We start from the raw sequence: 23,100 nt of genomic DNA on the forward strand, positions 1-23,100 counted from the left end.
CTCCCCTGCCCCCCCAGGCTGAGGCTCGCCATAACCCAGAAGGAAGCCTCTGCCTCAGCCTTCCTAAAAGCGCTTTGGCTCAGGATCACAGGATTTGCAGCTGTGCCTCTCTGTGCACGCGTGCAATGGTGTGCAAGGTGAGGGGCTCCCACTGGCAGCAGCATGTCCCCACCCCCTCCCTGTCCCCCTGCCCAGCCCCAAAGCGCCTGCAGTTCCCCTTTCTGGCTCCGTCTCTGCAGCACCATGGCAGCACCCATCTCGGTGCGTGACTTCGTGCAGCAGGTGCAGGAGGACCTCAGCTCACCCACCACCTCCACCTTCACCAGCCACATGGGCCGCTGTAAGGCCACTGCCAGCAGCATGGAGGAGGTGAGTGGGGCCGGGGATTGGCACCCAAGGGACCCAGGGGCAGCCATCTCCCTGGCAGTCCTGTGGGATCTGCACTCATGCGGGTGTCACTGTGGTGGTTCTTATTGTGTGGTGCTGGTGTGTGGTGCAAAGGGCCCAAAGCAAAGGTTTGGGTGTGGTGAGTGGGTGATGGGTATCAGCAGGTGGGGACGGACACAAAGTGCAGGGTGTGGGAGGGCTGCGTCTCATACCAGGCTCATGGTGAAGGAGGATGGAGTGCTTTGGCCCATCAAACGTCGCCCTAAAAGCAAACAGAGCTAAGAGCAGCGCTTGGAATGGTGGGAGGGTTACCTTGCTTGCCCAAAGTTGAATTGTGTGATATGCTGATGTGGGGATTTTGGCAGCCGAACACGTGAACAGTTCAAAAAATCCCCAGAGAAGGATCAGAGCCAACTACTGAGTGCAACACCCCATGCAAAGCCCCCTGGGGCCAAATGCCTTTGCTTCCTGACCCTGGCACACAACAGCAGGTGCTGTGTGGAGGGGAAGCAGTGCAAGGGCAGGAGTGGCTCTCATGACTTTGCAGTTCCAGCAGACGTGGGATGGTGCCCTGGGCTTTGCTGGGGTCTGTCTGTGGGCTGTGAGCACTGTGCTGCCCCGAAGCCCTCCAGCACCTGGGGTCTGCCATCTCTGCCCAAAGACGGGGCATCCCCTCTGCTCCCATTTTCTGTAGTGGTCACTGAGGCTTTTCTATCATCATTCTGCAGTGCAGAATGTGCTCAGGAGCATGGGGCAATTTCCTTGTATTGCTTAATTTGTAACTGTTACTCCATTATATCTATCCAAAACAAAACTCAAAACTTCAGTCCTTTAAAACAGAGCTGCTTACATCAGGAAGCTGTGGTTAGAAAAAATGTACGCTGCAAAAACTGTTCCTTTCTGCAGAGCCTTTGGCTTGGGACTCGTGACACAGAGTGAACAGAAACGGCAGGGCATGGCTCTCACTGCAGGGTGACAGCAAGCAGTGACAGGACGAGGGCTGGCATGAGCTGGGCTGCAGTGAGACTTCATCTCCTCTTTGGCAGTGCAGCCCTGGAGTGGCAATGGGACTTTCCAATAGTGGAAAGCCAAAAAATAGTGCTGAAGTGCTTCCACTGCTGCCAGCACTCCTCAGCATCAGCCCTGGGACCAGCACTGCTCCATCCATCCCTCACAGGGCCCTGTCCCTAAGCTGACAAAAAGGGAATTTGGTGCGTCATGGTGAACTGCCAGTGTGCATGGCCAAAAGGTGAAGTGAATGCTGGCTCTGTTCCCATCAGACCCGGTGAGGCTCTTTCTGGAGCCCGCTCAGTCCCACTCCAGACTCACACAGGGCTGCCCTGCAAGTGTGAAAGTCATGACTGTGGATGGGTGGTCACTCTCAAACTGGGCCTTCCTCGTGAGAAGGATGTGGGCATAAAGGCAGAGCTGAAGGGGTTGCAGCCACAGGGGTTTGGGGCCCTGGTCTCACCTTGGAAAAGCAGAATTGCCCCCTTCTGTGGTTCCTGAAATGCTTCAGTGAGCAGCTGTTACCAGGGGTGTGGGGAAAGTTGTACAGCAAAGCCCTGAGGTGTGCAACTTGCTGTTGGATGCATGCTGCCGGGGTCAGCCCAAGCAGAGCACAAGGCAGCACATGCAGCACGGTGGGCAAGCAATGAAGTCACACAGCTGAGCCCAGCACACAACCAGAGCTCTGCCTCCAAGGAGAATGAATGAACACGGGTGACAATGCAGGCAGGGAAGGGAGCTGGGGTTTCCTGCGCCAAGCACCAGGTCTGTAATCTCTGCCTCGTGGTTGGCAACGTATCCACGTGTGTGTCAGACAGTGCACGGGTCTTTGGAGGCAGTGCTGCCTCTTGGAGCTGGGCACACAGAATGGTGGGAACCCAGGGGTGTGGAGGCAGCTTTGGCGATGGCATGGGGATGTCACATGCCCATCTCATGCTGGAGCTGCTCCTCCAAAGCTTCCAGTTTAATGCACTCTGGGTAATGGAATGTTTATGGTGAAGAGCGTCAGATGCCACAGTCCTGGCTGTGCTGACCCGAGCCTGACAAACACCCTCCTCTGCTGCAGGGGTTCAGTTGCATGCCTTGGCTGATGTGGTTCACAACAAGGACAAGGCCAGCAATGGTACCAGCCTATCCTGTTGCTGAACAACCCTTCTTCTAAAATACTTTCCAATTGTCTCCTAGTGCTTGGTCACTTCTTCCAGGAGACCATCAGGAAGGCTTGCTGTTACTTAAGATTCTCACGGACTGCTGCCATTTAGATCATCACCTACCTGATGGCAGAACATGGCTTGGGGATGTTGAGGCTTGGGCTGAGCTCTGCAGGTTACAGGAATGTGCCTAAGGATGCTGTCAGCGATCACAACCTCTGCATTTCTAGGCCTTGGATGCAGACCGAGCTGTGCTGCAGAAGATGAGGAAAGCTGCCAAGGCAGAGCATGGCTGTGGACAAGGTCAGGACAGGATGGTGCCTGGGGAGGGAGAGGCAGCAATGGAAGGTCGAGGGGAGTCCTTGCTACAGGTTGGGTTGATTGCAGCAGGGAATCCATGTCCTAGGAGTTTCTATAGCGGGGTGGGGGTGTGCAGCGGGCTCCGGTGGTAGAGCAGAGCTGGGCTCATGGCAGTGAGTTTATCCTGGCTCCCCCTTTGCACTCTCTGAAGACCACCCATGTTCCCCAGACCTCATCAGCCACCTCGCAGCCCACATTGCTGCCCAGGAGTTGTTCTCAGCCAACTACCAGCTGGAGGGAGAGGAGCAGCTGGCTAATGCCTTCAGCACCTTCGCGGCCTTCTCCCAGGAGCTGCTGATGGCCGTCAGGAGCCTGGTAGGCAGCCCTGTCCCCTGTGCATCCCCTGCAGGCCCCTGGGTCACAGTGGGGTGGGTGGTGCCCAGGAATGGGCTTTGGTGCATAGCCTGGAGGTCCAAGCTCATCCCTTTCCTGGACCAAGGCAGGAGCAGAGATGCAGACAGCTTGAGGCTGAAGACAATGGCCACATCAGACTTGGGGTCTGCAGCATGAGGAGGATGGATGCCCCCATCCCACGCACATTGTGCCAGCAGGGAAATGGGTGATCCCAGGGGTCCTGCCCTGGTTCCTGAACCAGGTTGTAGTGATAGTAGGGCCAAGGAGCCATCCCTGCACCACTTTCCAGAGGCTCACTATGAGCTGGGGTACCTCTCAAGCTCTACAGAAACATCTACAAGACTTGTCAGGGGACACAAAACTCTGCTGTGGGTACATTTGCCTAAATCTGGTCCTTCCCTCATGCTGAAACAACACAGTTGGGATTAGGAAGGATCTGAGAGAGCCTTGGGGCTCACAGAAGATCTGCCTGCAAGGGCACAACAGTCTCCAGTCCAGTTCCCTGCTTGTAGCCACAGTGCCCTACCATTGGCTCAGGCTGGCTGTGGCTTTTTCTAGCTTGCTAATCTCCAAGGCTGGAGGCTTCCAGCTGCCTGTTTTTTAAGAGGTTCCTTCTGTGGGTTTACGAGCAGCTCAGCTGCTGAAGCACAGCAGGCCTGATAACACCTTTTGGTGGCCTGGGTGTAGGTATCAGCAGGAAGAAAGAGCTCTGTTGCAAATAGTTCTCGATCCCCAGACACTTTTCCTGCCCTCCATTTCCCCATTCCTTGCTCAGCATTAGCAAAAGCTGCTCTCCCTCATGCAGGGCCAGGAATGGAACATTTCAAGTCACAGAACTGGAGGATGCACCCAATTTTCAGGAGCTCTCATGCTATCCTGACCACTGTGGACGATGCCAGCTGCTTGATCTCTCTCTTTCCTTTCCAGTTGCAGAGTTTGGACCACAACATTAATTTTTCCCTGGAGTCCTTAATAAAGGGAGACATGAAAGAGATCAAAGGGGTAAGCAAAGCTGATGGGGCTGTGTGGGGCTGGAGCTGAGCGCAGAGCAGAGAATTGCTTCTTTTAAAGCAGTTCTCCTTTTCGAGTTTTACACTTTTCTGTGATAGTATTTTTCCTGATTTAGTTCAATAGGAGCATGAATATGGAAGAGAGAAAAAAATCTGGAACTTCTAGCACATAGTAAGGTGGTGAAAGAATACAAAATGTGAAGAAAATACATCTGCATTTTGCATTAAGGGCAATGTCAAGAAGTCTGGGGACCCAGAAAATCAGTTAGAAAGAGAGGGAAAAAACAGCTGCTGGCAACGAGCTGTGATTAAGCGAATGCATTTTTAATGGGGTCCAACAGGGATCACAGCTTGACCCGAATCTGTTTGACATCTTCATGAGAATGAAGATAAATGCAAGATCTGTCCTGACAAGGTTCTGCCTAGATGCAATAAAGCAATTTTACTGCAAGGGACAGAGAAGCACTGGCACCCAAAGAGGCCATGGGATTTCTGACCATGGGAGTTCTTGACATCTGCCTGGACAAAGCCTGGTCCTAGATCACTGCTGCCCCTACCTGGAGCAGGAGGTGGGGATGGATATCTCCAGAAGCCCTCTCCAACCAGATTTGTTCTGTCTTTCTATGAGACAGAGGTCTGCAGAGCAGTAAGCAGTGAGAATGGAGCAGAACATCAGTGTTCTGTGCAAATGATTTTGATGGTCAAATGCAGGTGTATATAGTAAGATTATGGGGAGAAGATAAAGTCACCCAAAGTCAGATGGAAAAAGAATAATGGCCTTGTAGAAGTAAAAACAGTTCTCTATTACATGAGTACCCAAGGACAGCCATGTTCTGGAGCTGTGATGGCCTTACTGGTTGGACTGGAAGAACTATGCAAGGTTGACTTGCATAGTCAACCTTGGTGACTATGATTCAAGGGTGACCCTGTGGGACAGTGGTATGATGAGGCTGAGGAAGGGTCTGTTGTGATTGTAATCATCAGTCACCGCCTTTGGCTCTTCCTAGGAGTTCAAGAAGCGCCTTGAGAAAGCCTACAAAGACTATGAGAGCAAACTGTAAGTTGTCTGGCTCCCTCACCCTGAAACCTGGGTCTGGGGGCTCGTTTCTGGCTGCCTCCAGCAGACATCAGTCGGTCGGAGCCTTTCAGGTGTCTGTCCTCTCTCCTTGAGCACAAAGATAGAGAAGGAGAAGCGCGAGCTGGCGAAGCAGCACGGCATGGTGAGGGGTGAGGTGAGCGGGGGGGAGATCGCCGAGGAGATGGAGAAGGAGCGCAGGACCTTCCAGTTGAACATGTGTGAGGTAAGGGCAGGGGCAGGGCAAGTGGCATCAGCTCGGTCATGGCATGGGCCCCACACATCTACCCAGCTCCTTCCTGTCCCAGTCCTTTGAGGTCTGCCCGGCTGGAGAGCTGCCTGCATTGCAGTAGACCCAAGCCAACTTGGGATAGGAGATCAGATCAAGGGATTAGATGAAGAATGGTACTCTACTACCCTGGCAGTACAGATACAGCTGCACCCATTATGAGTCCACCGTTCCATTTGCCAGACCAAAGCGCTGGTGTTCATGGGCTCTGCCTACCCCATAAAAGCCACATGAGCTGCTCCCATTATGGCATGACCAACATGAAGAACCACAACACACTGCTCTTCACTGTTAATGGGAGGGAGGACAACATGAAAAAAAGTGCATGTGACATTTTTCCCTAAGCTACACCTTCAGTTCCTGTGTCCTTTTCCCTTCAGTATCTAATCAAAGTGAATGAGATCAAAACCAAGAAAGGGATCGACCTGCTGCAAAACCACATCAAGCACTGCAACTCACAGTTCAAGTAAGATGACTGGCAACCTGCCTTCACTGCCCTTCCCTCCACAAGTGCTGGTTTTAGAGGCAGTCTGGGAGGTGGTTTAATTTGCAAGACCTAGAGATCTTGCAGCTTACTTGGCCTGTAGTCTAATATCTAATTAGGCAATATCTAAGGACAAAAATCTTCTTCTCCTGGAGGCGATGGAGCCAAGGATTAGATGAAGAATGGTACTCTACTACCCAGGGGGGTGTATCTTCTGGTAAAGGGTCTGGAGCACAAGTCCTGTGAAGAACAGCTGAGGGAATTGGGATTATTTAGTCTGGAGAAGAAGAGGCTCAGGGGAGACCTCACTGCTCTCTGGAGCTACATGAAGGGAGGTTGTGGTGAGGTGGGGGTCAGCCTCTGCTCCTAGGTAACAGCGACAGGACAAGAGATAATGACCTTAAGTTGTGCCAGGAAAGGTTCAAGTTGGATATTAGGGAAAATTTATTCTCTGAAATAGTGGTGATGCACTGGCACAGGCTGTCCAGGGAGGTGTTGGTGTCACCATCCATGGAGGTGTTCAAGATGGAGATGTGGCATTTAGGGACACGGTCAGTGAGCACGCTGGGATGGATTGATGATTGGACTAGATGATCTTAAAGGTCTTTTTCAACCTTAATCATTCTCTGATTCTCTCTTCAGTTTAACATTCTCATTAGACAGCATAAAGAAGATGGCAAGGAATGGTCACTAAAATCTAGGTTATGAAGAAGACAGATTTATGAGCCCTGAACTTTCTTAAAGTCTCCACTTTTTCTTACAGTCTATATCCTAAGAACTTCCTTGTTGACTGTAAGACAGAAATGCTGTCTGCTGAAGGTGTTGATGAGCCAGCAGCTTAGAAGAGCCCAGTGTGGTCTTCACAGCCAGCACAACGAGCAGCATTTCAGAACGTGTTCTTACATCAGCCTCTCCTCTCAGTTTTTTCCAGGAATGTTTAAACACAACAGCAAAACTTAAAAAGTTTACAGAGGAGCTCATCCCAGAGCTGCAGAGTGTGAGTACCCACGTGAAGCAGGGTGTGCTGAGGGGAGCAGGGTGCAGAGCAGGGATGTCTGCCCCAGGGCCATCTCTCCCTCTGCGAAAGCAGATCTGGAGACTTCTGCATCAGGTGATCATCGTTTTCTGAGCCTCTGATGCACAGTGATCCTTGAGGGGAAAAGGAACCCATCAGTGGGAGTGGGAAAGTTATGGTGTAATACCCTAGGGCACAAAATGGGAAGGACAAGCATGGAGATGGGTACCAGAGGCACTGACACATTCAATTCTCACTGCCCTAGCTGCTCCTCAGGCTTTCAGGTTTCTGCTCCTGGCTTTCCCTGCGCACTGCTGCCAACTGAAGCTCTTCACACTCTTCCTCAGGGGCTTTGCCTCTCTGCAGAGCTGCTCTCAGGGGCTGTGACCTTCCACTTTTTTTACTATGGGCTCTTGTGGTTATCCATTGCCTGGAGACAGAAAGATGTTTTTCAAATCAGCAAAGCCTATTGTGGGACTTCAGAATCAGCCCGACCTCTGGTGGTGCCAAGTCCCCCATTCTCTGTAGAAGCTCTGTGTTGCTTTCCCAGCATTTTCAGACCTCAGAAAATGCTTTCCCAGCATTTTCATGTCCTCCTTCGCCATATCACCTGTAGTCTTTTGCAGAGGTCTGGAATGTGAACCAGGTTGGATGCTAGGAAAAATTTCTTCTCTGAACAGTACAGTGATGCATTGGCACAGGGTGGTGGTAATAACAGCAAAAAGAGAGTGTGTGTTGCCCTGGAGTGATGTAACAGTGCACAGCATCTTCCTGATCCCTCATGCAAACCGTTCCCACACTCCTTCAGGGCCACACTTTTGCACCAAGACCCCCAGTGGAAATCAACTTTTTGTTGGCTTGGAGACCTTTAAATTACTGACAGTACCAAACTGGAGGAAAAAAAAAACCAAACAACAGCAGTGACCTTCAAGCTGCTGGCTGTTTTTACACCACAGAGAGCTGCAGACAGCTGTTTTTTTTTTTCCTCCAGAAAATAGCATGGTGACTAAATGGCATTGCTGCTTTGCCACCTCCCACCTCAGAGCAGGGCTCCACATCCCACGGGCCCATGGAGGTGGTGAGGGCTGCGGGGTGTGGGGTGGCCTCAGCTTCCATGGAGCAGGCATGCAGCAATCTCCTCCTCCCCATGCTGTGCTCTCTGTGCCCTGCAGCTGAAGGTCAGGCAGGATGAGGAGAAGAAGCAGCTGTGTGCCCTTCGGGATCAGCTGAAGGCAGCGTTGCAGCTGGAGCAGAGAGAGGTAAGGGCAGCCCCTTCTTCCCGGGGTGCTGTTGGTCCCATCCTGCACGAAGCAGCCTCTGTCCCAGTTGCTGTTACTGCTGGCTGCTGCCATCCCTCTCCTTGCAGGACGTGGGGAGCAAGCAGGCCCGGTACAACATGCATCAGCTGCAGGGGAACAAGCAGTACGGCACCGAGAAGACAGGGACTCTCTATAAGAAAAGTGACGGGTGAGTCGGGATTCAGCGCGTCCCCATCAGCTGTGCTTTGGTCACTCAGGGCCAGGGCAGGCTCACCCAGCCTGACCTCCTCTCCCGGGTTGGTGGTAAGGGCAGAGAAACAGGTTGAGGTGTGTGTGGCACTGTGTGCTGTCCATGGCTTCCCACGCAGGGCTGCCTGGCTGAGGGCATTCCTATCCCATGGAGATGCCCAGTGCCCTCTGGACCTCTGTGAGCGCTCCTCAGGGGTGGGACAAGGACTTCTATGTAGGCTGGGCGGTGTTTTCTGCTCTGTTTCATGTCCTTTCCTCCAGCCTTGACCTTTCTTTGCCTTTCCACAGATCAGTGTTGGGCCCAGCTTCCTGCGGGAGATTTAGGGAAAGGAGGGGTGGATTAGAACTAGCATTGGAGATGGCATGGTTTTTCTCTAAAAAAGCCAGCAGGGAACTGGGACTCCCCTGATGCTGCTTTGGACCTCTCCTAATGTCCATGCAGCCAGATTGTGAGCTCCTGGAAAGTGCACTGCTGTCACTGGACAGGGGACCTTCCACCAGTGCAGCGGAGGCTGTTTGCTGGGAATCACAGGCGTCCTGCACTGGGAGATGTGCATGCCTGGAAAGGCCCATCAACGGTCCTAGCAAAACAGGAAACTGGACAGAAGATCATGAACTGGAGCTTAGGAGTCTCCTTTGCCACAGGCTGAAGTTCAGTTTCCCTTCCTTCTTTCCCTCACTTCTCTATGGTCTTAGAGGTGTTTGGAGCAGTTTGAAAATGACGGTCTTGGTTGTTTGCTGGGGACTCCTGCAAAGGTCTGTGTGCTTTCCTAACAGGACCTGTGCCCCAAGCAATGCTCTGTGCTGCCTCTGCAGCAGCTGTGCTGCCTGTCTGTACAAACCCATCCTTGTGCCATACAATGGGGTCCCATCAGACCAAGAGTAACAGACTCTGGCAGCAGAGCCAGCACGTCGCCTTGCACAGCTCCTGTGCTCACTGGCATTGCTGCACGGATGGTCTGCTCCTTTGCACGGCAGACATGTGTCCTCTTGTGTCACCCTCTGCTCGCTTCCAGGTTGAGAAAAGTCTGGCAGAAGAGGAAATGCACTGTCAGCAATGGCTACCTGACCATCTCTCACAGCGTGGTAGGAACTGCTTCTTCCACCCCCTTTTATCTCTGCCTGGGATCTGCTGCCCACCCCTGTTGACCCCTGTTGTCCACCACGCTGGCAAATTCTGGGATTCAGCAGAGCCCTCGTGCCTGGTGCTTGCACTGCTGGGCTGCCCCCCTGAGACTGAAGTCCTTGCAATTTAAGAGACAAACATGGGAGGCCCCCCCACCCCTGTGTGCATGGAGGGGAGTGAGCCTGGGGACCCCAGCATGGGATGGCTGTTGGGAAAAAAGAGGTCCATATAGCTATTTCTTGCATTGCTCCCAAAAACAGAGCTAAGAATAAAGTGCTGGTGGTGATTGTCATTGCTGGGCCATCACACTTTCATTGAATCATTTGAGTAGGAGGGGACCTTAAAAGGTCACCTGGTCCAATTCCCCTGCAATGAACAGGGACACCTACAGCTCTATCAGGGTGCTCAGAGCCCTGTCCAACCTGACCTTGGCAGTCCCAGTGCTTTGATGCCACAAAGATTTCCTTGCTCTTCTCATAGTCCAACCGCCCTCCAGCCAAGCTGAACCTACTGACCTGCCAGGTGAAGCCAAGCATGGATGACAAGAAATGCTTTGATCTGGTTTCACGTGAGTGCTGTCACTTCCCCACTGCTCCTCTGGAAAGTGCACAGAATGGCTTTGGTGTCTTGGCTTTAGAAAGTGAGCATGGGCATGGAGGAGGAAAAGCTCTGTGGCTTTGTGGGAAGCACTGCTGTGGGGTAGCTCTGCTCCAAAGCAGTGGTGCACACTCAGGGCACAAGATGGGCACCACTGCAGTGTGGGCACATAGTTGCCATGTAGTAGCTTAGCCAAAAACAGCATCCCTCTGCCCCAGCCCAGGAGCAGCACGCTTTGCCAGGGGAGCAGTGAGGAGGGGCTGGGTGGAATGAGGGGGCTGTCACCCTGCTGAGCCCAGCAGGTGGTGCACAGGGGAGCATGGCCATGTCTGTTTCAGACAACCGCACGTACCGCTTCCTGGCAGAGAACGAGCAGGACTGTTTTGTGTAAGTACTGTTAGCAAAGGGCAGCTTGGTGGGACTCAAAAAACATTCCTCTAGCTTCTGATGAGGAGTTAGCTCATCAGCTAATTATGCAGCTCATTGCTGCCCTCGTTTAATGCCCTTTCCATCCCTGCTGTGTTATGATTGCTTTAGGGGCTGAGCAAGTCACGGAGGCTCCCGGTACCTGTTTTTCTGCTGGCATCCTGTGCAGGGGCCTTGTGCTGGGGGGAGGTCCATGCAAAGCCAGCTCTTCCCCTCCGGGCCCTCTGCTAAGCCACTTTCTGCCCATGCAGATGGGTGTCCGTCCTCAGCAACAGCAAGGAGGAGGCACTGAACGTGGCCTTCAGCAAGGCGCAGGGCGGAGGGGAGAGCAGCAGGGAGGAGCTGACCCGGGCCATAGTTGAGGAGGTCAGAAACATGCCTGGGAACAGGGAGTGCTGTGACTGCTTGGCCCCAGGTGAGAACCAGCTGCTTGCCTCCCCTCCCTGCTCCAGCAGCTCTCTGCTGCGTATCCTGCTGTGCAGCTTGTGCTCTGCATGATGGTGAAGACAGTGGGAGATGGACATGACCCCAGCAGTGCTGTCTCTGCAGATCCCACCTGGCTCTCCATTAACCATGGCATCCTGATCTGCATTGAGTGCTCTGGGATTCACAGAGAGATGGGTGTGCACATCTCCCGCATCCAGTCACTGTCTTTGGACAAGCTGGCAACCTCCGAATTGCTGGTAGGGTGCTGCTTCTGTGTTCTGTCCACATGCCTCCTTTTCTGCTGTGGCCTTTCTGAAACCAATTTAGTTCAGTGAGATCTTCCCCTCCTGAACCAAGCTGTAATTCCTGGATTTTCATGGTTACTGCGGCAGGAATTGCCATCTTCAAGGAGATGAGGATGTCCTTTTGCTTTTCCTGGGTTGCTCATCTATTCCAGCTTTGTCTCCTGGTGCAGAAGAGCTGCAGGTCAGGACCAAGGCCAAATCAGGGTTGAGCAGAGTATGGAGTAGACAGGAGGCTGGTGGCTTTCCATGGCACTGTTGTAGCATGTTCATGAATGAGAAGGTTTTGGTCAGTCCATGCTGGGAGCTGCTGGTGTCCAGACAGGGGACGGGAGCATCACAGGGACATTGCTCACTCGGCTCTATGGTTGTACTGCTGGAGTTGGGACATCTCAGCTGTAGCAGTCAGTGCAGAGCCTCTGGCCTTTTGACATCTCTCCATACCTGGCCAGCACCTCAGCCCTGAGCTTTCTCTCCTGCTGCCACACATGCAGCTGCATGTCCCGTTTCACCTCTAGCTTGGCTGTTTTGCAGCTGGCAAGGAACATTGGCAACGCTGGTTTCAATGGCATCATGGAAGCGAGTCTTTCCAGCTTCTCCCTGAAGCCCGTGGCACACAGTGACATGTGAGTTGCTCTGATGGAGTCGGTGTTTGTGGGCACACTCTGTGGTCCTGCTTGCTCCTCACAGTGGCCAGGCACGTGGCACTGCCTGATCTCCTCCCCAGGCTGCAACTCCTCTTTGGAATCAGTTTCATCAAGTGCAACAGGACAGATTTAAAGGAGACTGAAGGTGTGAGGAAGAGCCAGCAGGACAAGGGTCAGGATCAAGGAAAAAGGGCTGGAAAGGGGAAGGCAAGAAGAGAAACTGAAAAGCTGGAGCTGCCAAGCAGGACAGCTGTAGCTGTGCATATCAGCAGGAAGCGAAGGGTGGGAGGGTGGAGGGGACAGGGCAGAGCAACATGTGGGTGCAGCACAGGTCACCATGCCCAATAGCTGGGACCCAGAGCTGCTGAGCTCAGTGTAGGATCAAGCAAGGAAGGAGAGATGGTGAGAAAACGAGTGGTGGGCATCATGACATGCATAGCCAAGTTTCTTGTGACATAAGTGCAGAGAGACACAGCTCTGCAGACTTCCAGCCTGTATCTTTCATTAATGTTGGGGGACATATCTGTTGTTGCATTTGCTATGGATGGAGGCCATAAAACCCTCTTCTGAGATAGCAGATGACCTTTTTGCTAAGGTAATGCAGAGGTAACAAGAATTGTCTGTCCTCCTGCCTCTGGGTGGTTAGAAGAAGGATATCTGGCTTGAAGGGACCTGGTGAGGAAGGAGGGGAAGACACATCATTCCTCCTGGGCATGTTGCACCATGGCTGCAGAAGTGGTAGGAACTGGAAAGCAGTGAGACCATGATTCACATCTGGGAGAGAGCAGAGCTGGCAGCTGTAGGACTTCTCAGGAGACATGAGCTCTGTTCCTCATCCTGGAATGACCCAGCTTCTAGAAGAGCATGGGGGGAGCTCAGGTGGTGGCTGGTACCAGCAATAGCTGGGGGCTTCTCCAGGGCTTAGTGCTGCAAACACGAATTGGGCAGAGCTCTTGGGAGAGTCCTGTAGCCGGGGCAGTCATAGCCGAGGGGACCATCAGTGTCTGCAGAGGCTCAGGCCGGGGTACGTTACAGGTTTGTACGTCCCAGTCAGGGCACCTTTCAGGCAGCGTGGATCTACCCTGCAGTAAGCAAGCAGATAGGTAAGGCCAGGCACCAGAGAGCAGCAGAGAGCAGCAGGGAGAGCTGGAAAATGCAATTGCAGGAGCAGATCAAGGTTGCCAGGTCCACCCCTTGGACTTGGCTGCTGAGAAAACACCGCATGAAATAGTAGTAATTCAGCTCTTCTGAAATTACCTTTGCTGTTGGGAGGATTTGGTTGCCCTGGGGTTCCTGCTGCCCACCAGATCCTCTATCTGGTCACTGCTCACACTCTGCAGCTGGAGGACTTCTTGGCCAGCCCTCTCCCAGAAGCTGCTGATGATGATCCTTGGGTTCTCCTACCCAGTTATCATATGGTGTTTCTCCAACATCTCAGTGGGGAGCTGAATCCAACACAGAACCCTTCTCTGCCTGGAGAAGAGGTGATGGAGAGTATGGAAGTGTCCAGGAGACAAGGAGACGCACTGATGCTTCCTCATTCCTCCCAGGAAAACCTTGGGGCAACAGAGGAAGGCAGTGGGAGCCCTGCAGGGAACAAGGACAGGAAAGGTGCTGCGCTGCCTGGCAGGTCTGCAGGAGAAAGGAGGAAAGCAGTGGGACAGCTGGAGAGGAGGGATGTCCCTTGATACTCATGGGGTTGCCATGTGGCCCCTAACTCTCACTTGGTTCATCTCTGCCAGGGCCTTGCGGAAAGAATTCATCATTTCCAAGTATGTTGAGAAGAAATATGCTAAGAGGAGCCCTGCTGTTCAGTGCCCAAACCTGCCAGAAGCTGTCAAGGGCAAGGACATATTTACTTTGCTCCAAGCTTATGCTGAGAACGTGGATTTGAGCAAGCCTGTGCAGGCACACCTGCAGGTATGGCATCTGGTGGAAGGCAAGGGACTGTCCTGGCAATGAGAAAGAAGCACCCTCAGTATGGGATGTCTTGGGAAAAATAGGCAGGAGGGGGGCAGATCTGTGTGGAGCAGCAGTTGCACACCCTGAAATGCTGAACTCTATGAAGTTCTGCTGCTGGACTGGGGGAAAAAATCACTTTTGGATCCTGTTTCTAAATGTGAAATGGGGATGAATGATTCTTCTTGTGAAGCCATCACAAATACATAGGGAAGGTGTCAGGTAAAGGGCGGGTGTTAAGAAGATGAGTGGCTAAGTCCCTGAGAAAAAGGAAGAGGCTGTGTGAAGGACAAAGCAGAAGGTGAGGAAAGCACAATTAGAAAAGTTTTCCTTGAGAAACATGGCTCCATGCCTCTACATGTTTCTAAACTCTCTCCAGCCTTGGTGGTCATGGCTCTGAAGAGAGGCAGATCACACTGGCTCCTGTTCACCTCTTAGGGATGCATAAAGAACAGTTTCCAAAGGACAGAGCTCCTCCCTGTTGGTGTCATGGTCCCATCTTGTTGCTGTTTGTGTTCTGCTACAGGAACCTGGGGAGACCATCCTCCACCTGGCAGTGCTGTTGTCTGATCGAACTTCTTTGCATATTGTTGATTTTCTTGTCCAGAACAGGTAAGCTCAAGATATCTGGTCAACTTATCACGACTAAGTCAGTGTGAGTGAAAAGTGAAAGAGTGATGGGCTGCTCCAAAATGCTCCCAAGATAAGAAGTACCAGAGCAGGCATCCCAGCAAATGTGCCTTGGGGTGGACTTAGGGTGACCATCTCTAGAGCAACGGGGCCTTGGCTGCCCTCATCACTGGGTTGATGTGTGATGGTGGTGATGGTGGCCGCCTCTTCTAAAGCCCTCTCCAGCTGAGGTGGCTAGAATGACACGTGGACCAGCATTTGGTTGGGGCCAGCAGCTCTGCTCAGTCTGCTGACCGTATCCACCTTCTGCTGCAGCGGGAGCCTGGAGAAGCAGACCATAGAGGGGAACACACCGCTTCACTACTGCTGCTTTCACAACAAACCTGAGTGCCTCAAACTGCTGCTGAAAGCCAAAGCCAGCATCACCATCAGTGAGTGGCCAGGGAGATCCTGGGATTTTCTCCCTTCCCTTCCTCTTCTCCACTCTGACTTTGCTGGAGTGATCAGCAGGGCTTGCCTGCAGCTGGGGAGGTTCAGGAGAAGCAGGCTAATGATGATGCTGTGGGAAGCTGCCCATAGAGTGACAGGCACTTAGCTCTTATTTTCAAAACCTGTTGTGCAATGCTGGGGCATGGGCTGCAGGCCTGACGAAATGCTGGTTCAGAGGCAGTGTGTGCTGGTGCTTTGGAGCCTGGGTCATAGGTCTGGTCATTGTTGGGAGTGTCCTCTTCACAGCACAGAAGTGAACTCTAAAGCTGGATTCCTGAGTGACAAGAAAGGTCACACATGTTCTCGCCATCCAGTGTCATCAAGGGGATGGCCATTCTTCCTTGGGCACTCCTTAAGTATGCCCATTTCCCATAAGGGCAGAGGGACCCTGGTGGGATGGTGGGGACTGGGTGCATGTCCTTGTAGCCACATAGGAGTTTGGCTACCAAATTTCCCACTCCCTCGGCCATGCCAGACTCAGCAGTGCTTGGCTCATCTTTACTGACTCTTCTGGCTACCTGAAGCAAGTTCTCAATGCAGGCCCTGTCACTGGTCTGGGGATGCTCTGTGAGCCCTCAGGGTGCAGACTTCTTGCCCCTCCTCTTCCCCAGGATCCCCATAGCTGCCCATCCCTTCTCAGCCCTGTGCTGCAGCTCCACAGATAGGGGCCTAAAATGAATCCAAAGTAAAGTGGGTGTCATGGTTTGTTCTCTGCCATACCCATGCTCACAGGTGTGAGGTGTGCAGGCAGTCTGTCCATCCAGCAGGCACCAGCACGTATGTACCAGGTCTTCCCAAAGCTCCTTGCAGTGACTCAGAGGACAAGGGGTGTCAGCTATGGATTCCTCCTTTGCCAGTCAGCTTGGGTTCTGTAGCATTTAGGTTCTGGCAGGTGTCTGTGTTCTTCTGTCCTTCTCCTCTGTCCCATTTATGTAAGCCAGCAGGATTTACCCATCTCTCCTTATCTAGGTGTCTCATCACTCTTTCCCTCTTCTTCATCTTCCCACCGTTATCAGTTTTGGCTTAAGCCTTTGTTCCAGTCTATTTAGGCTGTCCCTTCTTTTTCATGTGCTTGTCCCTAGAAGCAGCGGGTAGATCTGATAGGATCTGTAGGATCTGTTGTCTTTAGTGCTGTCAGCACCCCGCTCCACCTCTCTGGGATTTATTCCTCCTGCACTGCACGTCCTTTTCTCTTTCCCCCTTGACTGTAGTATTTCTGCTGTGAGCCTGCAGGCTGCCCACATGCAGTGCTGCTCTTCACTTCCCTGAGCAAGGTTCAAGGCTGCCTTTTCCCTCACAGCTAACCAAGCAGGAGAGACGGCCCTGGACACTGCCAAGAGGACGAGACATCACCAATGTGAAGAGCTGGTAGGACATGGTGTCGGTTTTGGGACACATCCTGGCAGGGAAGGGCACTGCACAGATGCCTGGTGCAGGGCCATCCAAATCCTTCAGCATCGTCACTGATGGTGTGGGACACAGAGGAGGGTGCCACAGGGTCTGCTCTGCCCAGCTGTCGTGGGGTACCTCAGGGCTGGGCAGTTTGGGACAGGTCACATAGGGGAACCTAAACTGCACAAAGCCACACAGGGTGAGAGCATCTCCTTGGTGAGTCCAAGCCTTACTTTGGCCATGTCCCACAGAGTGTTTGGACAGCTTTGCAAAACTCCTGGCCTGCTGAGCTGGCAGCAGCACCTACAGTTTGTGATTGTTTCCTCCATAACCAAATGGTCTGTCAGAAATGGGGCTGGTGCAGTGGGCAGGGCTGGTGGGTGCTCAGGGGGCTCCTTTGTGCCTCAGCTGCTGCAGGCCCAGAACAATCAGTTCAGCCCGCACGTCCATGTGGAGTACGAGTGGTGGCTGGGCCAGGATGACATGTATGAGAGTGACGATGAGCTGGATGAGAAGGTGAGGATCCTCCGTGGGCTCAGGTCCATGCATACAACCATTGGCCCTTCTCCCGTACTGGCTGGTCACTCATATTGGATACTCTAACTTACAAATATTCTTTCCAGCTGGGTCTTATGAAGAGGGGGTCTTCCTGTCCACAGAGCTGCTCCCAGCCTCCTGCCACTGCCACCAGACCAGAAGCAGCAGGGGCAATGCTCCAGGGGAGGCAGCCAGACACCTATGCCTTGCCACACACCCACCTCCGCAGCCTGGATGTGCCACCAGCCCCCTCCTACCCACCTCCCTTCCCTCCTCATCGGGCGAAGTCAGGTGAGATCCTGCGTGGGCTGGTGGGGTGAGCTGCCGGAGCTGTGAGCATAGCAGGGGATGGGGCGCTGATGAGACATGTCTGGTGCTGTAGGGTACCCTTCTGTCCTCTTCTCTTCAAGGGAAGAAGGCTGACTTGTTTTCCTTAGTCCTGAGCCCTGCATGGCATACCCTTACCCTTGGTGCCTCTGTGCTGGCACTGTTAGGATGCACTGTACGCTCCTGAGTGCTGCTGCTGCTGGGACAGGGATGCACCCTGGAAGGATGGGAAGGAAGGATGGGAAGGAAAAGCTGCCAGTAGAAAGAGCAGCTTTGCAGTTCTGCTCCTTGGTCAGACTGCTCCTGCTGCCCTTGCCCAGCCTTTCCATGATGTGTCCCAGCTCTGAAAGATGGAGGTCCTCAGCTCCTCGAGCTGTCCTGCTTTCTGGGAGACTTTCTAACTCCTGCCTGACCACCTCTCCATCTGTCACAGCTGGGACTCCAACCTTACACATTGCTCAAGTCAGACCTGCGAGCAGAGAAATAAATATTCTTGTCAGTGCACAGTGTCAGTTTTCCCCCGGAGTTTTGCTCCCAGGAGGTCTGCTTGCTACTGACCTACAATCTGTTTGTGTTCCCTGTTTAGCTCCTGAAAGGACACGTCCACTCCTGACCAGCTCATCTGTCTTTGCTGAGGGCACAAGAACCAGGAGGAGCCCATCCCTGCCTCTGAGCACCAAACACAAGCGCACATCCTCAGATCCAGCTCCCTGGGTACCACTCAGCCCAGAGAAACCCATCCTTGGCCTGGCTTCAGGTAACAAACAAACTGGGCCAGGATCCAGGCTGTGCTGGGGGTGGGCTATGCTGGTGGAAGAAGGGCCTACTGGAGGTCTGCAGCTCAGCACCTGGTGAATCAGATTGGCTGTGGCTTTGTGCAGCCAAAGTAGGTTGGGGGCACCTGGGAGCTCTGCACTTGCTGCACAATGTTGCCCAAGAGCAGTGCTTGCTGTTGTCTACCTGTAATTAAAGGAGGGAAGTGATGATTGTCCTGCTTTTGTTGTAGGTGCCCTGATGGCTGTGGACAGCCTCTATGCATCTGTCTCCAGAAAAGCAGGACAACCTGGCCCACACCAATCCCCCCAGAAGTCAGATCCAAGTTCTGGAAGTGCCTCGGATGTCCCACCTCCTCTTCCTCGGAGGGGCAGTTTGGTAGGTGGCCATGGGCTCAGCTCCTGGGCCTATCTGCATTTACCACCTTCAGTTTTGAACTGAGTTGGACCCAGCAGCCCCTCCTCCCAGCCCCACTGCTGCTCCTCCCTGGCACTGACATCTCCCCACCAGATGCTGGGAATGCTCTGCACGGAAATGGCAGGTCCCTCCCAATGCACACCATGCACAGGGATGATTGCTGTTATCTACTGCTAGCCAAAAGCCCTGTTGTGCTCCAGTGTCTTTTGAGAGAAAGCTCACTTATGAATTCAGGCGGTTGGCAGGTCAGGCAGGGTACAGTTCTGGATGTGAGCAAGGGTGCAGTGTCCTCTCTGGCCCATCCCTCTGCACTGCAGGGACTTCCCTTCTCCCCAGCCCTTTTGTTAGTGGCATCAAGGCACTAAAGCCGTTGTATTTGCGTCTGACAAAGCTGGTGACACAAGGGACAGAGGAGGCCTGACAGTGCTCTCTCCTGTTGCAGAACACACTGCTGTTCCGCAGGGTCCGCGCTCTCTATGACTGCAGAGCTGACCGGGAAGATGAGCTGACTTTCCACGCAGGCGAGATCATTGTGGTGTCTGAAAAGGAGGACGACAACTGGTGGGTGAGTGAACCTGTGCACAGACATGGCACCTGGATGCACACAGCTCCTCTCTCCATCCACCTCTTGCCCCTGTCCCATCACTGTTGCAGCTGCTGTCATCTGCTCTGCTTCCATCTCTCCACCTTTCATTTTCCCTTTGACACAACCTCTTGCATACACCTGGCCAAGCTGCTCCAATATCCTCAAGTCCTGCATGGACCTCTCATCTCCCACCAGCTCTGCTGCTTTCCTCTCTCATTGCTTTGTCCTGGCCATTCCCTCACCCTATGGCAGCTTCCTTGCCCACCCCACCCTGACACTCACCTATGGCTCATATTGGCCCTTTCTAAGGAAGTCTTAGGAGAATCTTAACAGATTTCTATCCCCTATTGCACACAGCAGCAGTACACCAGCTCTTGCCCTGTTGGCCAGTTGGTATCTCCAAAACTGGAACTTCTTTGGGCAGCTGTGATGGCATCTGCAGCCTCAGCAGAGAAAAAAGCCAGCATGCCATGATTTCCTTCGGACAATTGCAGACAGCAAATACAGACCTTTATCACCTGCTCATTGAGTTCCCCCAGGAAATCCTTGAAATTTGTTTTCACTGTTTTTCTTATAAACCGTACCTTCTTTGTAATTAGTTTTAGAAATAAGCATTTTTACATGCTGTAAATAAATTAGGAGTTCTAAAGGGGTTCACAACCTCTGAATCTGCCCCAGTTTCCCCAGTATGCTGGAGGCTGTGGGTGGCACAAGTGAGCCCTGGGTTGTGGGGTAGGACATGGCCCTGAGCCCTGCTGCTCTGATGGCAGGTGAATCATGTTTGCAGGAATAGCAAGTTTAAAGATGTTTTGTTTGTTGCCAAATAACCCCCATCTAAAAATGATGCCTAAATTTTAACCAAAATAAGTTCAGATTCTCCATCCAGCCATCAAATGTGTTTTTATATTGGAGAAGAGCTCTTTCTCCCAGATGTTGATCTTGGTGATATGCAGCAGTCAAACCTCCTCTTGAGCTTCTGCTCCAAAAACTTTGTAGAAACCCCTTCTGTAACATCACTTTTCACTGTTTGTATGTCTTCTGTCTGTCTTTCTGTTGTGCAGATATTGCCCGTGCAGGACACAGCTGCCCCAGTGCCATGTGTGGGCACTCAGTTCCTCTTCTTGCATACTGTTTCTCTGCTCATTCCTCTTTTTCTCCCCCTGGCATTCTGCAGAGCACTGTGCTCAATCTGCCAGCTGTTGCTCTGACTTGCTCCCAGATGTAATGCTCAAGCAACTGCTCCATCCTCCCTAGGACAAGGAGTGGCCCCAGAGAGAGCCTCCAGTGAACAAGCCTGGTTCTTCACATTTCACTCAGGTGGCCTGAAGAGCATCTTGAAATTTTGTCTTCAGCAGACCAGCTCTGTTTAAGTCTGGTGCAGTGCTGCATTGCATGGCCCTTCGGGCAGCTAGGGATCTGCAGGAACATCCCCTCTGAGGGCTGTCCCTGTATGGGAAGTGGCTCATGGAGCTGGGGTTCTGGGATGCGTGTCCTGGCCCAGAGGCAGGACTATGGGATCAACCAACAGTGGCTGTGAAAGTACACTGCCTCATTCCCTGTGCCATGCTCAACACTCCTTTTCTTCTCTTTCTCCCTGCAGAAAGGCTGGATTGAAGGGCAGCCCCACAGGCAAGGCGCCTTCCCTGCTTCCTTCGTTCATGTGCTCAACGAATAGGAGCTGCTTTGATCTGGGAGGGAAGATCTCATCAGCTGCTTGGAATGTGAAACCCCCAAGCTCCCATCTGCATCCTCACCCCCTGCATCACCTCTCCTCCCCTGGGCCAGTGGTGCTGAGGCCCCAGAGCCCCACATACTGCAGGCCTTGGGGCTGGGGTTTGTGGGTGATGCGTGCTGGCTGCCAGCAGATGCTCAACATACAAAAGAAGAGAATGGGGCAAACTTCAGTGCCCTTCCCTGAGTTTGCTGCCTGTGTTGAGTGTTGTGGAGATGCGCCGCTGCCTTGCAGGGCTGTGGGGCTGTGAGTGGAGCCGTGCTGTTGTGCAAAGCCCTGGGATGGAGGCTTCTGCTGAGGACAGAGCACAGTGTGAGCCTGGAAAGACAAATGTCTGCTGAAGCCAGCAGAACGGAGTGCTCGTGCCATCCCTGCTGCCTGCACTGGGTTTCACTGCTGGTGCTCCAGAAAACCTGCTCTGTGGCAGCTCGGGGCATGGCTCCAGCAGCACGTGGCTCTAGGAGTGATGGACAGGTCCTCTGAGCCCACTGCCAGTAAATCCCAGTGCTTCGGTGCTTTGTGTTGTTCATGGCTGTTCTGCTTTGTGTTTCTCTCTCCATTCCCTTTCCCCTTTGGCGTTCTTCCTTCAGCATCCAACATCTTCAGGTGAAATCACTCATGGTTCAGCTTCCAAAGCTTTTCTCCAGGGCCTGGCACATGTCTCAGTCTTCCTCTCTCCTTCCTGAGCCAAAATCCTGTCCTGGTGTCATAAGCAAACCAAGCACTGGATGCACCAGGCTGTAGAGAGTGGAGGTTGAACCATCCCAGCATGACTTACAGGGTCAAGAGGGCAAAGCTATGCCAGGCAGCTCCTTCCACCCTCGGTTATCAGTCAGATAGGAGCTAACCTTTGTACAAGTCTTCTGTGTGTATCCTTAGTTACAGCAAATATGTGCTTTTCCCTTGGTTAGCGTAACCATCCTTGAAGCTGTTAAGGAACTCTTAATCGCTCTGCAAGGACTAAACTTGTCTTTGAAGATCGGAGCACCTTGAGAAAAGGTAGTTAAGGTAGCTAGCCTGCAGGAAGGGAGATTAGCCCTGTCTTTAACTGACCGGCTGTAGGCTGGATGCTGTATGAGGGTTGTGGTCAAGTGATAAAAATACGCATTAAAAAGTGTCATGAAATCTTGGAGTGTGCTAGCTTTGTGGGAGACCACCCAGCACTTCTGCAACCTTGCAATAAATCCATAGCTGTGTGAGTGAGATTGGCTCACTGCACGCCCTCAGGGGTCCGCCTTTTGGACAGCAGTTCTCTGGAAACCCGATGGATGGCCTCGCCTCGTCAGGATCCATTTGCTGCAGTAGGTGAGGAATGGGGGCTGGTCAGACTCTGCACACCGCTGGCCTTTTGGCTGGGGATTCCATTGGGTTCTCATCTCTGTTTGGGTGGTGACACTAAGCACAATGCTTCAGTGAGGTACTGACTTGATGGTGTCGGGGGGAATAAGAGGCTTTGGTTGTTGGCTTTGGTTGTTTTGGTTGATGACAGGCCAGCGTTTGGTGTCTGGTCATATACATGGGCGCCTAAGAGCAGAGTGTGTGCAGCCTTGGGGAAAGATTTTCTGTTGGAAGAATGGGGACCAGTACAGGGACCATTCCCTCCTCTGAGATTCTCCCTCGTTCACCTCTGGGATCCCTAAAACTTTGGGAGACATTTGATGGCGATCCCTTGACTATTAAAAAACTGAAACTGAATTATTGTAGGCAGAAATGATGATGGCAGAAAAGTGGCTGGAAATGGGAACCTTGAATTCTAAGACAATACTTCAATTAATGTTATTGTGTTGCCGTGTAGATAAGTGGGATGAAATTCCATGTGTTAACTTGTTCTTTATGTTATGATATGATGCTGCAGGGCTCTGTTCTCTGCCCCAACTTCCCCTTCCTGCACAGACATTGAGTTCTGCAGTGTGTGGGAGCGTCACCACCCGCCGCTGCTCAGAGCCACCGAGTGGCCACGGGGACAGCTGGGGGTCTCAGCATTCCTCCAGCTCCTTGTGCGGCTGGGGAACACTTGGAGATGTCGCTTAGGGCTGAGTGAGGACAGGGACAGATCTATGGCCACCGGTGCCCCTGGTGCTGTGGCTGCAGT

At 52.7% G+C, this 23,100-nt stretch overlaps 1 protein-coding gene across 3 annotated transcripts; it reads left to right on the forward strand.

Annotated features, from left to right (window-relative positions):
- The first annotated feature begins 114 nt into the window (after nucleotides 1-114).
- LOC116236843 (arf-GAP with SH3 domain, ANK repeat and PH domain-containing protein 1-like) lies at nucleotides 115-22,735 on the forward strand. 3 transcript variants are annotated; one of them, XM_031605668.2, is made up of 27 exons: nucleotides 115-137; nucleotides 240-369; nucleotides 2,777-2,849; nucleotides 3,076-3,221; nucleotides 4,188-4,262; nucleotides 5,278-5,327; nucleotides 5,442-5,571; nucleotides 6,015-6,100; nucleotides 7,040-7,115; nucleotides 8,306-8,392; nucleotides 8,500-8,600; nucleotides 9,658-9,727; nucleotides 10,248-10,335; nucleotides 10,703-10,751; nucleotides 11,042-11,205; nucleotides 11,340-11,473; nucleotides 12,053-12,144; nucleotides 13,908-14,085; nucleotides 14,651-14,736; nucleotides 15,070-15,185; nucleotides 16,544-16,611; nucleotides 17,044-17,151; nucleotides 17,259-17,463; nucleotides 18,086-18,256; nucleotides 18,506-18,651; nucleotides 19,133-19,255; nucleotides 20,877-22,735. In XM_031605668.2, exons 2-27 carry the CDS (start codon nucleotides 244-246, stop codon nucleotides 20,949-20,951), a joined length of 2,823 nt encoding a protein of 940 aa, XP_031461528.2. In that variant the 5' UTR covers nucleotides 115-137; nucleotides 240-243; the 3' UTR covers nucleotides 20,952-22,735. The 3 variants fall into 3 exon arrangements, with proteins under 3 accessions (XP_031461528.2, XP_090008464.1, XP_090008465.1); XM_090152338.1 differs by lacking the exon at nucleotides 115-137 and having other exon boundaries at nucleotides 199-369; nucleotides 17,295-17,463; XM_090152339.1 differs by lacking the exons at nucleotides 115-137; nucleotides 17,044-17,151 and having other exon boundaries at nucleotides 199-369; nucleotides 17,295-17,463.
- The last annotated feature ends 365 nt before the right edge of the window (nucleotides 22,736-23,100 follow it).

The sequence above is a fragment of the Phasianus colchicus genome, chromosome 17 (genome assembly GCF_987193195.1).
Source record: "Phasianus colchicus chromosome 17, bPhaCol1.hap1.1, whole genome shotgun sequence".
Lineage (NCBI taxonomy): Eukaryota > Metazoa > Chordata > Aves > Galliformes > Phasianidae > Phasianus > Phasianus colchicus.